The sequence below is a fragment of the Cupressus sempervirens genome, chromosome 6 (assembly GCF_028749045.1).
Source record: "Cupressus sempervirens isolate cs-2001-9-10 chromosome 6, ASM2874904v1, whole genome shotgun sequence".
Lineage (NCBI taxonomy): Eukaryota > Viridiplantae > Streptophyta > Pinopsida > Cupressales > Cupressaceae > Cupressus > Cupressus sempervirens.
This window is the reverse complement of record NC_143123.1, coordinates 436,032,836-436,045,948: the sequence shown is the minus strand read 5'-3', so window position 1 is coordinate 436,045,948 and position 13,113 is coordinate 436,032,836. Positions and strand designations below refer to the sequence as shown.

The 13,113-nt window shown below is 35.5% G+C and overlaps 1 protein-coding gene across 1 annotated transcript; it reads right to left on the bottom strand.

The window, feature by feature from the left end:
• Window positions 1-9,929: 9,929 nt before the first annotated feature.
• On the bottom strand, window positions 9,930-10,544 carry LOC149552915 (uncharacterized). The gene is made up of 4 exons (XM_089790253.1): window positions 10,506-10,544; window positions 10,328-10,417; window positions 10,162-10,227; window positions 9,930-10,075 (listed from the first exon to the last, which is right to left on the bottom strand). The coding sequence occupies exons 1-4, from the start codon at window positions 10,542-10,544 to the stop codon at window positions 9,935-9,937; spliced, it is 336 nt and encodes a 111-aa protein (XP_089646379.1). The 3' UTR covers window positions 9,930-9,934.
• Between the last annotated feature and the right edge of the window lie 2,569 nt (window positions 10,545-13,113).

Below are 13,113 nucleotides of genomic sequence, written 5' to 3'. Positions count from 1 at the left end.
TTCATTTTAGAAGACCAAAATATTTGATTGATATTGATAGTAACATTTTGAAATCAATGCCCGACAAGATTAGCAAGCGTACTTGTCAAAAAAAAGTTAATCGTATGTAGAGATTATTTTTTGATGAATTAAATATTACAGGTCAATGCCAATTATTTGTTGAAATGATGAGGAATTTAAAATTTATGCCTATCATGAAGATTCTTGGGCTAAGAACGATGGATGATTCAAATGAAAAAAACATTGTAAAGAATCTAATGAATGCTTATGACAAAGTGGGTTCTAAATCATGCACCAAAGATAGTAATATCGCAAGACGAGTACTTACATCGATAATAGTAAGTAGCCAAATGAAGAAAGCTCGACTCATGAGAAAGACAAGCAAAATATTAAAAATTGGTAGAGGTACTCTAAGGAGAGCCATGCTAAGGCGTGAGAGATTGGAAGATCCAACAAAAAATGAGTTATGGACATTTAGCGGTAGACTACCGCGAAAGGATAAAGAAATTAGTGAAGCCTTGAAATCATTGATTGAAGATTTTTGGAAAAATAACACACGTGTTTCCCCTAATCAAAGAGATGTTGTAAGAAGGAGGATTGGTAGCCAAAATCGCGAACCACATGCGAAACATTTTTTGGACACAACTCAGACACAATTTTTTGCAAAATTTATTGGTATGTATCCTCAAATTCAAATAAGTCAAAGATTTTTTGAGATGGGTAAACCTTTTTATGTGAAGATAAATCACACACGCACAACTTTTTGTTGTAGGATACATATTGAATTTTCTAACCATTTTGATGTTTTTAGGCATATATGTGTAATTTTGCATTCTCAGTTTGTTTTGCAGGATTGTGACATAAATGAGCCACCAAGATCTTCAAGGGAATTCATATCCAACATTTTATGTGAAATAGGGGACAGCCAAAAATTTTACAAGACATCATGCTTGGATGGTACGTGCTTATTTTGTGGTTCTTTGCAACTTTTATCAACTTGTCAACATATGGATAGTACACATGCAATTGAAAATGAAATAGTAGATTACGGAAAATTTAAGACAGTGACATATGCTCTAAAAGATGGGAAACATGGTAAAAGATGTGATTTAGTCATTGAAAAGATTCCAGTGTATGAGTTCATGAAGATTTTTCGTGAAAACATTATTTACGAGTATGCAAGGCATACCCATAGAGCTCGATGGCTGGATTTGCAATTCAAGTTGTGCAAGGATACGTTTCCACTGGATACCATTGTTTTGATTGTAGATTTCATAGAGAACTACACACTACAATGACAAAATGAGGTGCAAGCAAAGTATTATACTTCTCAACAGGTTTCCATATTTGTTCACATAACATTCATGCATTCACCTACAAGTACAGAGGATGATAGGAAGATTTTGAGGGAGTACCATTTTTACATCAGCGATGATCGATCACATTCTACGGAGTTCGTACATGGTTGTTTTCAACTATTTTATGGAGATTTGGCTAATAGGGGCATCACATATCATCAGCACATTATTTGGTCAGACAATTGTGCATCTCAATTCAAGAATGCACGGATGTTCTATTGGTTGAGCAGGATGCACAAGTTGTGTAGAATTAATACATGTGGAATTTCATAGAGGCTAGTCATGGAAAGGGAGAGCATGATGGTGCAGGCGCATGAATCAAAAGAGCCTTAGCTCGTGAAGAACTAAAGTACAAAGATGGAGCAATATTGACAAATGCAAAATCCATCGTCTAGTGGTGTAACGCTACAATGGGTCCAGGTAAGGAAGGTGAGTCTACGGTTCATAGATTTTTTTGGTTGATAGATAATACTAACATTGCACCATATCAGGATTGTTGCACACTAACAGGATCCAGTGAATTGCACTCTTTTAGAAGCTCTGATGCAGGTTCATGGAGTATCCACACATGAAAAATGGCATGCTATTGTCCATCATGTGCAGAGGAAAATTGGGATGACGTGAGTCGACTGAATGGGTGGACAAATGGGATATATAGGTTTTGGATGCAATTGACACCTATCATCCCCCACAAGCACTGGAAATGGTACAAATTGAATCGTCTTTTGACTTTGACCGCTTGTCTGATCTAGTGAAACCTGGTAATATATATATATATTTATATATCTTTGTAATTTCAATATGTAACTTTATAACTTTTACCCAAGTATTTTTTGAATTAATGACCGCATTTTGTACATTTGTCACTGCAAGCCATGTTTTTGTTGTTATTGCACCTGAAGACAATGAAGAAGGGACAGATTATTATTTGTGTCGTTGTGTTCAAGCCAAAAAAAAATTGGATCACTCGGTTATAGATGGTGAAGGTTTAGAGTACCATGTTGGTGCGGTGGTTGTAACCGACACATGGCTTAGACGATATTCTATGAAGAACCCTAACTTGTGGTTATTCGAGGATTGGCAAACAGAGAGGAAGATTCTTCATTATTCAAATCTTGTTGTCGCATCAAATGTCAACTTGATAAAATATGGTGGAAAACCACATAATAAGAATCTTTGGAAAGTTCACGAGTCAAACCATGAGGCAATACTTGAGACATTAAAATGTCGAGCAGATCCAGTTGGCTCATTAGATTGAATACAGAGAGAGGGAGAGAGAGAAAGAGTGATCAACTGGATCCAAATACATTGTTGCAACCTCTTCCCCAAGACTGTCCACATGACTAAGGTGGACCGTATTGTTATGATGTGTAAGTGATGAGATTTAGTTTAAATCATAGATTTTATGTTTTGATTTGTTTAGAATCTAGATTTTATGTTTTATTGTCTCCATTTTTTTTAAAGCTAGAACAATATTTTTCATATTTTCTTATTGTGACGATATTTTTCTTTCATTGCATGTTCTCTTAGATGACAGGAGGGAGAGAAGAAAAATAAGTAGATTTCCAAACAGCCAGCCACCCTTCTTCATGTAATTTATTCATTTAAGGTAAAAGTCCCATTTCCTTTGTTTGGCTTTGGTATTTGGTTATTTAAAGTCATTATTCTAGTTGGACCTTCGTATGTTTGAATTTGGGATTGTTTAGTGTCTATTTGTTATGATTTTACTGAATTATTAATTCTATGATGTTTCTATTATTTAATTATTTAAAATAAATTAAAACTTTTTGTATAAAATTATTATTTTTTATTTCTATCTATTTGTTATGATTATTTCTATTATTTAAAATAAATTAATTCTATAATATTTCTATGATGAACTATTTATATTTCTAAACTTTACATATTTTAAATTAGATATCTCTCGACTTAATTTACCAAAAAAATTAATTAAAATTTTAGGTATGCTAGTAGTACACCATGACCAACAATCAAACTATTATAACAAAAAAAATACATTTAAATAGTAATGTAAGAATGGTTTAGTTCACATAAAAAATAAGTCTATCTTAGATATTCTAAATACATCACAAAACTTTATTGCTTCAAAAAAATTGGAATTTCTCCCATCTACTTGAGTTCCCATCAATTGTCCATAAAACTGGGAAAGGGAATAGGTGTTATGCTCCCAATCCCAACATCCTCCTATCCACTACTAGGAGATGTGTGTAATGTAGGATTCAGCTCCAACAACTTAGTCATTTTTTTCACTAGTTGATTGGGACTCTTGCTTTACAACTCATCAATATTTGCATCATCTACAGTAGTTGCATCATCATTTTCAAACTCACTAGGTGCTCTTGCACCATTCTCCCCATGTGACAAAGAACTCATGGTGGATAAATCTGAAGGAATTTCGTAGAAATACCTTTCTTTCCAAAATCACTCTCATCTATCCATGTTACTTCAGATTCTAGTTGATCCTTCCATTTGATAAGATGCTCCATATAGGTGCCATGAAAAGTCTTCTTCTTGATTCTTGAATCCATAACCTTTTCAGCTTTTGGCTGAGATTATAATGGGATAGTGACTTCTTCAACCTTTGATTTTGTTTGTCCTTCTATGAATGTAGGCCCTTTATATTGAACTTAGTCCTTGAAATTAAAGATAAGGTAAATTTCCAAGTTTGGTGGGAGTTCTATTTTGTCGGCATTAGAACCATAATTTGCAAGTACCTTACAAGGTCCTATCTTATGCATTTGTAGCTTGGTTAGAACACCCTATGCAAGTACCAAAACTCATCCTTGGCATCATACCATGGCCTCAACACCTTGGATCATCTCAAAACATCTCATCTAACATGTTCCAACTCCTTGCACACTCTCAGCAACTCATCTCTTACACTTTCTCAATTTTGCCTCTTCTAGGCTTGTTCCAACTAGCCCTTGCCAGTCACTAATTTGCTGTTTTCTCCAAAAATTTCCACAGAACTTCCTAAACTATTGGGTGATTAAAATACCCTTTTCCTCACTCTAAAATATACTCCAAAACCAACTACACTTTTTTTTGTAAAATATCACTCAAAACTGGCTATTTCAGTCTGCCAACTAGGCCTAATTTGAGGCCATTTACAAAGCAACTCACAATCCCTTGACTTTTGGAACTCCCATGACCCAAAAAAGTCTTAAGACACGACTCAAATGCAAGGATTATTCTATTTTTTTGGTCTCATGATCAACTTTACAATGGTTTTTACAAAACCCTCCTTTCTAGCCCCTTTACCCTAGGGCTTTCTAGAACTCTTACTTTGCAATGTCTCTAGAACCCCAAAATGTTTCAAACACCTTCACTTTGGTTATATTAGATGACTTCAAACATAAAATGAAACTCTTGTTTGGAGAAAACACTAAATCCACCTTGGGAGCAATCACATACCCCTTTTTATGCACTCAAATTTTAGGGAAAACTATGCAAATACTTCTTAAATAGTTTCAACACTTGAATTTTCAGATTGAAATGGTTATTATAGACTCAAACCAACAAGAAAAATCCCAAACTTGAGGTTTCTCAACACTCAACAATCAAATTTCAAAACTGTTACCAGCACTTACTACTAGGACAATTTCTCGTTTTAACGGTCAAACTCCCAAACCATACAAAGGACCCCCCACTATTTTTGCATTTTTAAACACTATTTTTGGAGAAATACAATAACCTCTCTCGCTTTTTGGAGATCACACTCCATTTTCATTTTACGACGCCATCTCGGGTGATGCTGAAACTTGTAATGTTGGCTAGTACAAAGTTGCCAACTGCCAAATCTCTCTCACCTTTTGTCATGGGATCGAACTGTCTGCTCTGTTAGCTCTGGGTGGCTGGGTAAACCTTATCCCCAACCTCATCCTATCCCCTTCAGTGCTCGAACGTTCTTAGGCACACCAATTCAGAATGTCCCTAAGGGTCACTAAATGCCATAGGGCTATGATCTTTGACAAGGCATATCTCGGAGCTCGTGTGAGGTATGGATGTGATTCTAGTTCCGACAGGATCATGTTGCAGAGACCTACAATAACCTCTCTCACTTTTTGGAGATCACACTCTATTTTTGTTTTACAATGCCATCTCGGGTGATGCTGAAACTTGCAGTGTTGGCTAGTACAAAGTTGCCAACTGCCAAATCTCTCTCACCTTTCGTCGTGGGATCAAACTATCTACTCCGTTAGCTCCAGGTGGCCAGGTGAACCCTATCCCCAACCTCATCCTATCCCCTTCATTAATAGAACGTTCTCAAGAACGCCAATCCAGAATGTCCCTAAGGGTCAGTAAATGCCATAGGGCTGCGATCTTTGACGGGGCATATCTTGGAGCTTGTGTGAGGTATGGATGTGATTCTAGTTCCTATAAGACCGTGTTGCAGAGACCTACAATAAATTCTGTCAATTTTTGGAGATCACACTCCATTTTTGTTTTACAACGCCATCTCGGGTGATGTTGAAACTTGCAGTGTCAGCTAGTACAAAGTTGCCAACTGCCAAATCTCTCTCACCTTTCATCGTGGGATCGAATTGTCTGCTCCGTTAGCTCCGGGTGGTTGGGTAAACCCTATCCCCAACCTCATCCTATCCCCTTCAGTGCTGGAACGTTCTCAGGCACGCCAATCCAGAATGTCCCTAAGGGTCACTAAATGCCATAGGGCTGCGATCTTTGACGGGGCATATCTTGGAGCTCGTGCGAGGTATGGATGCGATTCTAGTTCCTATAGGACCATGTTGCGGAGACCTACAATAAAATCTCTCACTTTTTGGAGATCACACTCCATTTTTTTTTACAATGCCATCTCGGGTGATGCTGAAACTTGCAGTGTCGGCCAGTACAAAGTTGCCAACTGTCAAATCTCTCTCACCTTTCATCATGGGATCGAACTGTCTGCTCCATTAGCTCTGAGTGGCTGGGTAAACCCTATCCCCAACCTCATCCTATCCCCTTCAATGCTCAAACATTCTCAGGCACGCCAATCCGGAATGTCCCTAAGGGTCACTAAATGCCATAGGGTTGTGATCTTTGATGGGGCATATCTCAGGCACGCCAATTCAGAGGGAAGTGACCATCTTACACTTATCCAAATGTTGTGGCTTATTTGTATCCATGAGAGGTTAATGGAGTTAATCTTGTGAGAATTTGTGAAGGAGACAAATATGTTCACTAACAAATTTTTGGCAGCTTTTTTGGGGATTCAAAAACAAAGATCAGTGTAGGATTAGATATCCTTAGCTATCCTTTATTCGTGCGAAATTGGTGACTCTATATTTTATCTTGTATAATATTTGAATAGAGGGTTTCATTATATACAATGGATTTGGTTGCGAGAGAACCATGGGAAGCTCATATTGGGCCCTTTGCTTTGTCTAGTATTCATCTTTACCCAAGGGTCAAGAGAAATCATCCCAACACTTGATGGACAAAAAATACAAGATCTAGATGACCACATCAAAGAAGTTACAATTGCTTGTTTAATTCTTGGCGTGCAAGAAGAGGATGTCTTCATCAGATTATTTTCTTGTGGCTTTATTGAGAGTGTTGCTAAATGGTTTTAGAATTTGTAGGATGGTTGTGTCACTTGTTGGAACAATCTCAAGGTAAGATTTATTTAGATATTTAAGCCTATAGCTGATGTTGGCAAGTTATTAATAGATTTCTTTCAAATTCAAATGAGGAAGAGTGAAATTATGAGGGATTTTGTATATAGATTCAATAGATGTACTAGAAAAATTCCTCCATCCTATTAACCAACTGAAAATAAGCAATTGTGTATCTTTAGAAATTGAAATTAAATTCTAGTTAAAGCTCCAAGAAATGCATAATTTGGAAGATGCTAAAAAAGAAGTTGCAAAGATAGATGATGCTATGCTGATTAGTAGAATGAAATATAAAAATTCAAGCTATGTGAAGGCAACAAAATCTGAAAATTATCATAATCTTTATGCCAAAAAGATGACTTTACAAAATAAGGTTGAAAAGAAAGAAGAAAAACCTTCATCCCCCTTTCTTTTTTATTATAAAAATTTAATGATTTTCAATCAAAGAGACTTTCAAACACCTCATGTTGTTGAAGGGAGATTTTCTAACAGTGCAGGAGCTTATCATTTGCATGTTGAATATGACAATGAACACATCTCTCAGCCAACTGATTTGGTGACTTTCTTAGCTATTCCTCCTATTGAGAAGGAACTTGTTGATAATAAAATTAATGAAAGTTTGTCAATGGATGCCCCTTTTCTAGAATTTTATTCTTTTATATTTGAAGCTTCTAATATCATTCCAACCATTGATGTTAATCCAAGAAACTTGATAGATCAACACAAGCAAGAAGGGATTGATGGAGAGAAGATAAAAGATATTCCTCACCCTAACAGACAGATAGAATATGAGGCTTTCTCATTTGATTATACACCACATCAAGAAGAAAGGTTGCTACTAGAAGCATTGGAGGATCATGAAGACATTCAAAAGAAATATGAAGAAGGTTTATACATTTTTATGCCATCCCATAATAGGATTGTACTTATTTGGTGTTGGAGATATTTATCTTTGAAGAAGAACTTGGAAGTGTATTCATCGTAGATGAAATTTTAGTGAGCCTATATTTAGACTACAAAGATAAAACTCTAAACACATCTTTCCCCAACCATTCTCTTGTCAAAGGCGTAACTAATTTTTTTGAGATGGTGGATCTTGGTGTTGGCAATACGAACTAGCTCATTCCAAATGATGCCAAAATGTTGCAACCATAAGTTTATAATGCAAAATGGCTCTTTGGGCTTGGTATATTTTTGAAGAAACTTAAGCAATGTGTTGTTATTGAGTCTTTTCTTATGATTTCCAATAATGATATATCTTGCATATAAAGTTACATCTCCCTCAAAGGACATTCAATGAATAACATTGATGGTATGCCTTTAATCAGAAGGCACAGAAGGCAAGCTATCATCTATCCATAGACATGAGGTAGATGAGAGAATTTACAAATAAGAAAATACAAACTAAGAACTCAAAGATTCTAAATTAAATATTCACAATCAGCAAATCAAGGGGAAAGATCAAAATGATTTATTTTAGATTGTGTGATACGCGAAACTCAAAGTTTTCCTTATATGCACAAACACAATTTACTCTATAAAGTTTATTAGAGATAACCAAACTGGTAGAAAGAACAACACATCTCAAATGAATATATTTAAATGCAAAGCTTTCAAATATATTGCATCTCCTCTCTAATAAAAGATAACAATTCACAAACTATCATTCTTATTCACGCAGAAAGCCCAATCTAAAAATGAAAAAAATGTTTATAATTTTCCCTCTACCATTATTACAAAACTAAAAAAAGAATCCCTCTTCCTCTTTTTTTGTATCTACTAAAGATTTGTGGGTTTGGAAACCTTAGAAACATATTGATTGAAGTTGTTTAAGGTGTGTAGAGGTGGAGGAAACAATTGGTGAAGGTAAATCCAAGTTTGGATTCTTTGGTGGCATTGTGTGCATTTGGAAACACCATTTTGGAAAATATCAAAGATCCTTCACGCTGCCCCTGTTTCCAACAATGTAAGAATAATAACAACTATTTATTAAACTTTTATTTTTACCTTAATCTAGTTACTATAGAATAATAACAACACATTCCAATCAACTGGTGATTATGTTACAATCATTAATGTATGAAAACACAGAAAACTATCAGTGATTATGTTATATTTATGATATTTAAAATGACTTTTTTTGCAAATAATCCATCTTTTCTCTACTATCTCTGACATTTTTTAATTGATGATAAAGAATGGTGGTTATGTATTGAAGCTTAACAAATGGAGAGCTTCTCAAGCTACTAATTTCTTTCATGGAGTTCCTAATAAATCTCAAGGTTCTCATTTAGGTGACCAATTGCCTAGAGGTCCACGAATATTGCCTGATAAAGTTTATTGCCAGGAGGTCCTAATCGATCTTGACTGATAAAGTTTATTGCTAATCAATATTGTATCAAAAATTCAAACTAATTAGGTATTGAATTAAACTTGATAAACAAATGATAAAGAAGGAAAACTTTAAGCATGAACAAGATCATAAATCATATGACGATGACATATTGCAAATGATTAACTTGTGCTTAAACAGTGATAAATTTTATTGTTACTCAATATTCTATCAAAGTTTCGAACATATTAGGTATTGAATTTAATGTCATACATAAACATATCTAATTTAATGTCATACATGCACATATCTAATTTAATGTCATACACGAACATATCTTATTTAATGTCATACATGAACAAACATATAATATAAAATGATAACCAATAATGTCATGTACATTAACAAACACATAATATATTATGATAACCAATAATGTTGCATATGAACAAACATATCATATATTAACCAATAATGTCATAAGTCGACTAATGTCATACATCAAATAAATATCATACATCAAATATAAAATGTCATATACATCAAATGTGTATCGAATATGTCCACTGATGCCTATATATATATATATATATATATGTCTAGATCAACTATATATTTTCCTTCCCACGAGGGGAAGGAAACAAATCTCTCGACGTCTTCTGTCGTCGTGTCGAGGGAGATGGTGGAGATGATAGGGTCCTCCTGAAACGCTCGCTCGTCCTCTTGTTGAGGCTCTTCTCCAACTCGAGCTGATACAAACAAAGTAGATATGAATCCGTATTTATTATACGTTGAAATCAAATATATGTACACACAAAATCAATTATTTTCTTACCGCCATCAAATAGTCACTCTGTACGTCCACCTCGAAGGCTCGTGGACGATCAGGCGTGACGAGACCCTACAACAATTCAATAAATATAATCACTTATAAATAACATTATAAATTTTGAGACTAACTATTATAAACAACAACTAAAATGGAGAAAATTCTTTCATACCTCAGTCAATGGCTGTGAGCTAGCCATAGCTGTGGCCACTCCATGATCAACAGACTGTCGGAGATGAGGAGGTGTGTCTGACGTCATGAGCTGCATGTCATAAAATACACGTTACATGTAACATGAAACATGAAACAAATATAATCAAATGAATTAAATTAACATGAAACAATTGTACCTGTACGAAGCTTGTACGATGTCTATGCTCTGAGTCCATACTAAAGGTTGAGGGTCCTGTGGAGAACTGATGCACATGCATAATTTTTTTTGTCAATCCTTAATATGATACTTTAATAAATATATGTATTAATTTAAATGATTAAATCGATACATACCTCTGGACTCGTGGAGGGGACAAAAAATGGGGCCAGACCATCGTTGCTAGGCTCAGCAACACTCTGACCCTGAATTTTGAACAATGTCAATAGATGCTAATTAATTAATCATTCACTATACATATGAAATGTGATCAAATTAGTAAATTGTAATTGTAATTTACCTATGTGTCAATGCCAAATGTTTCGTTCAAGAACTGATCAGTGACGAGCCCATCATCCGCAGCATCTCTAGCATGAGTGCCAAATGTGCATAGGGATCCGCATGAAGTGCACATGTGACCACGACGCACAGAAGGCTCCCCCTCAACTAATGGGCCCATGGAATGGATGAGGGTCTGTGTCAAAGTATTAATGATCCCTAGAGTGCTGGCCTCTACATGTTCCTTCACAACTGAAGCAATAGTCACATGCTCACGCTGTGGCTTGACCACAGGTGCCGTAACTACATTAGGGTCACGACGTGCTCCCGACCTCTTGAATGATGACCCCCCACCTCTACCCTGGGAGTCTAATAGATCAAAATAATTGGGGATCTCCCCAAGGACAAACTCACAATACAATTTCTTCAAAAAATACATTGGGACCTCATGATTGTTGCAAGGAGGGGCATCAAAAACCATCCACCATCTATCCCAAAAATGATTTCTCATAGCATCATGTATACACCAATGGATGGGGAACCGTTTAGTACCCTCTCTAACAGTATTTTTCTCACCAGGTTTTCTAAATAATGCACATATTGAACCTTTTGGTATTTCTTTCTTTTTAACATCTTCATATGACAATTTATTTGCATAAAATCTTTTTTGTTCTTCCCTCTTAACCCGCCAAACATCTAACTGACCAGTAACTGAGGCTATCTGGGTCTTAATGGATTCAAGGGATGATGCCAATTGAGCCCTCATTGGATTGGTTTGTCCAACTTGTTTCAACTGACCAATGAGTCCTTCTAATTCAATTTTGCCTATCTCAATTTAATTTAATATATTTTCTTGTGTTCCTGGTGGAGTCTTGGAATCGGTTCGGGTTGTGGAATTTGTTGTTCTTCAGGAGGGTTTTGTGGATTTTGGTTTTGAGGTTCTTTAGGTTCTTGAGGGTTTTGTGGATTTTCCGGTTGATTATGGATATTTCCTGATAAAGAATCAATTGAAATCCAAATGAATAAACAAATCTAAATAAAAATTGTAAAAACCCTATAAAACAATATGAAAAACATATAAAATAATGCAAAGTCAAGTTTAGATTACATACGGCGTCAGCATCGGCGTGCTGGTGATCTTGGATTTTGTCGGCGAGGAGGCATATTGGCAAGGGATGTTGAAAATGAATTGTTTTCCAACTCGCATGCGCGCTGCCCTTATAAACAGTAAAAATCACTGTTAATATGATGGGCTGCGGGTGTGCAGCCCATCATTTATAAAAAAAAATTGCTTTTTAATAGCGTGTACGCGCTATTGTGCATACGCACTATTGTGCGTATGCACTATAGCACATACAGACTATGGTTTGGGTAACTCGAACCATAGTGCGTACGCGCTATAGTGCGTATGCACAATAGCACGTGCGCGCTATTGAAAAATGAAAAAAAAAAGGCTTGTCACCTTTTTGGCACCACAACTCGGTGCATATGCCCCACTCTTTTAAAAAACCTTTGAGCACTTCTTCACACAATCTTTGTAAAAAAGCTCATTGGTTTGTGCTCAAAACATTTTAATCCATCTGTTTACTATCTTTTTATGTTTTGGATCATTGGAAACCTAGGAAATTGCACTCAAAATTGCAAAAACTTCATTATATTATAATGTAGAAGTGTTGTTACAATTAGAGAACACATTAGTTACACCAAATTTTTCTTTCAAAAACATATGTGCAGATATAAACATTAAGTACATGTTCAATTTTTTTGCAGATAATATACACATTAGTTAGATCAAATTTTTCTTTGAAAACCATATGTACAGATATAAACAATAAGTAAAACATGTCCAATTTATTTGTAGATATATTTTCCTATGAAGAAAGACCATGCCTAACAACATGAACCCAAAAAAAAATAATGAGACAATGGCTACATTGTGGTCTCAGTTCCAAAGAAAAGCTGATAAATGTAATTGTCCTTGCAAAAAGCGTAAAGGCTTAAAGAATTGAAGAATTCTAATCACAACAGCATAGAGACATTGTAGGAAACATGGTCACATTGAAGGTGGCCATGATTTTTGTCCTTTTGTAAATGTGGATTTCCTACTGGAGGAACATGGAGGTGTGAATATCCAAGCTGAGGTTAACACTCCCATGGAAGAAGATGATAATATGCCAGAGGACATTTTCAAAGAAGATGATATTGGAGCAGGTGATGAAGAGGCTAACGATGATGGTACTAGTGCATCTGATAATGATGGTGAAGATAATCTTGATATACCTTTACTTGAGAAGGCACACGCGACCTAT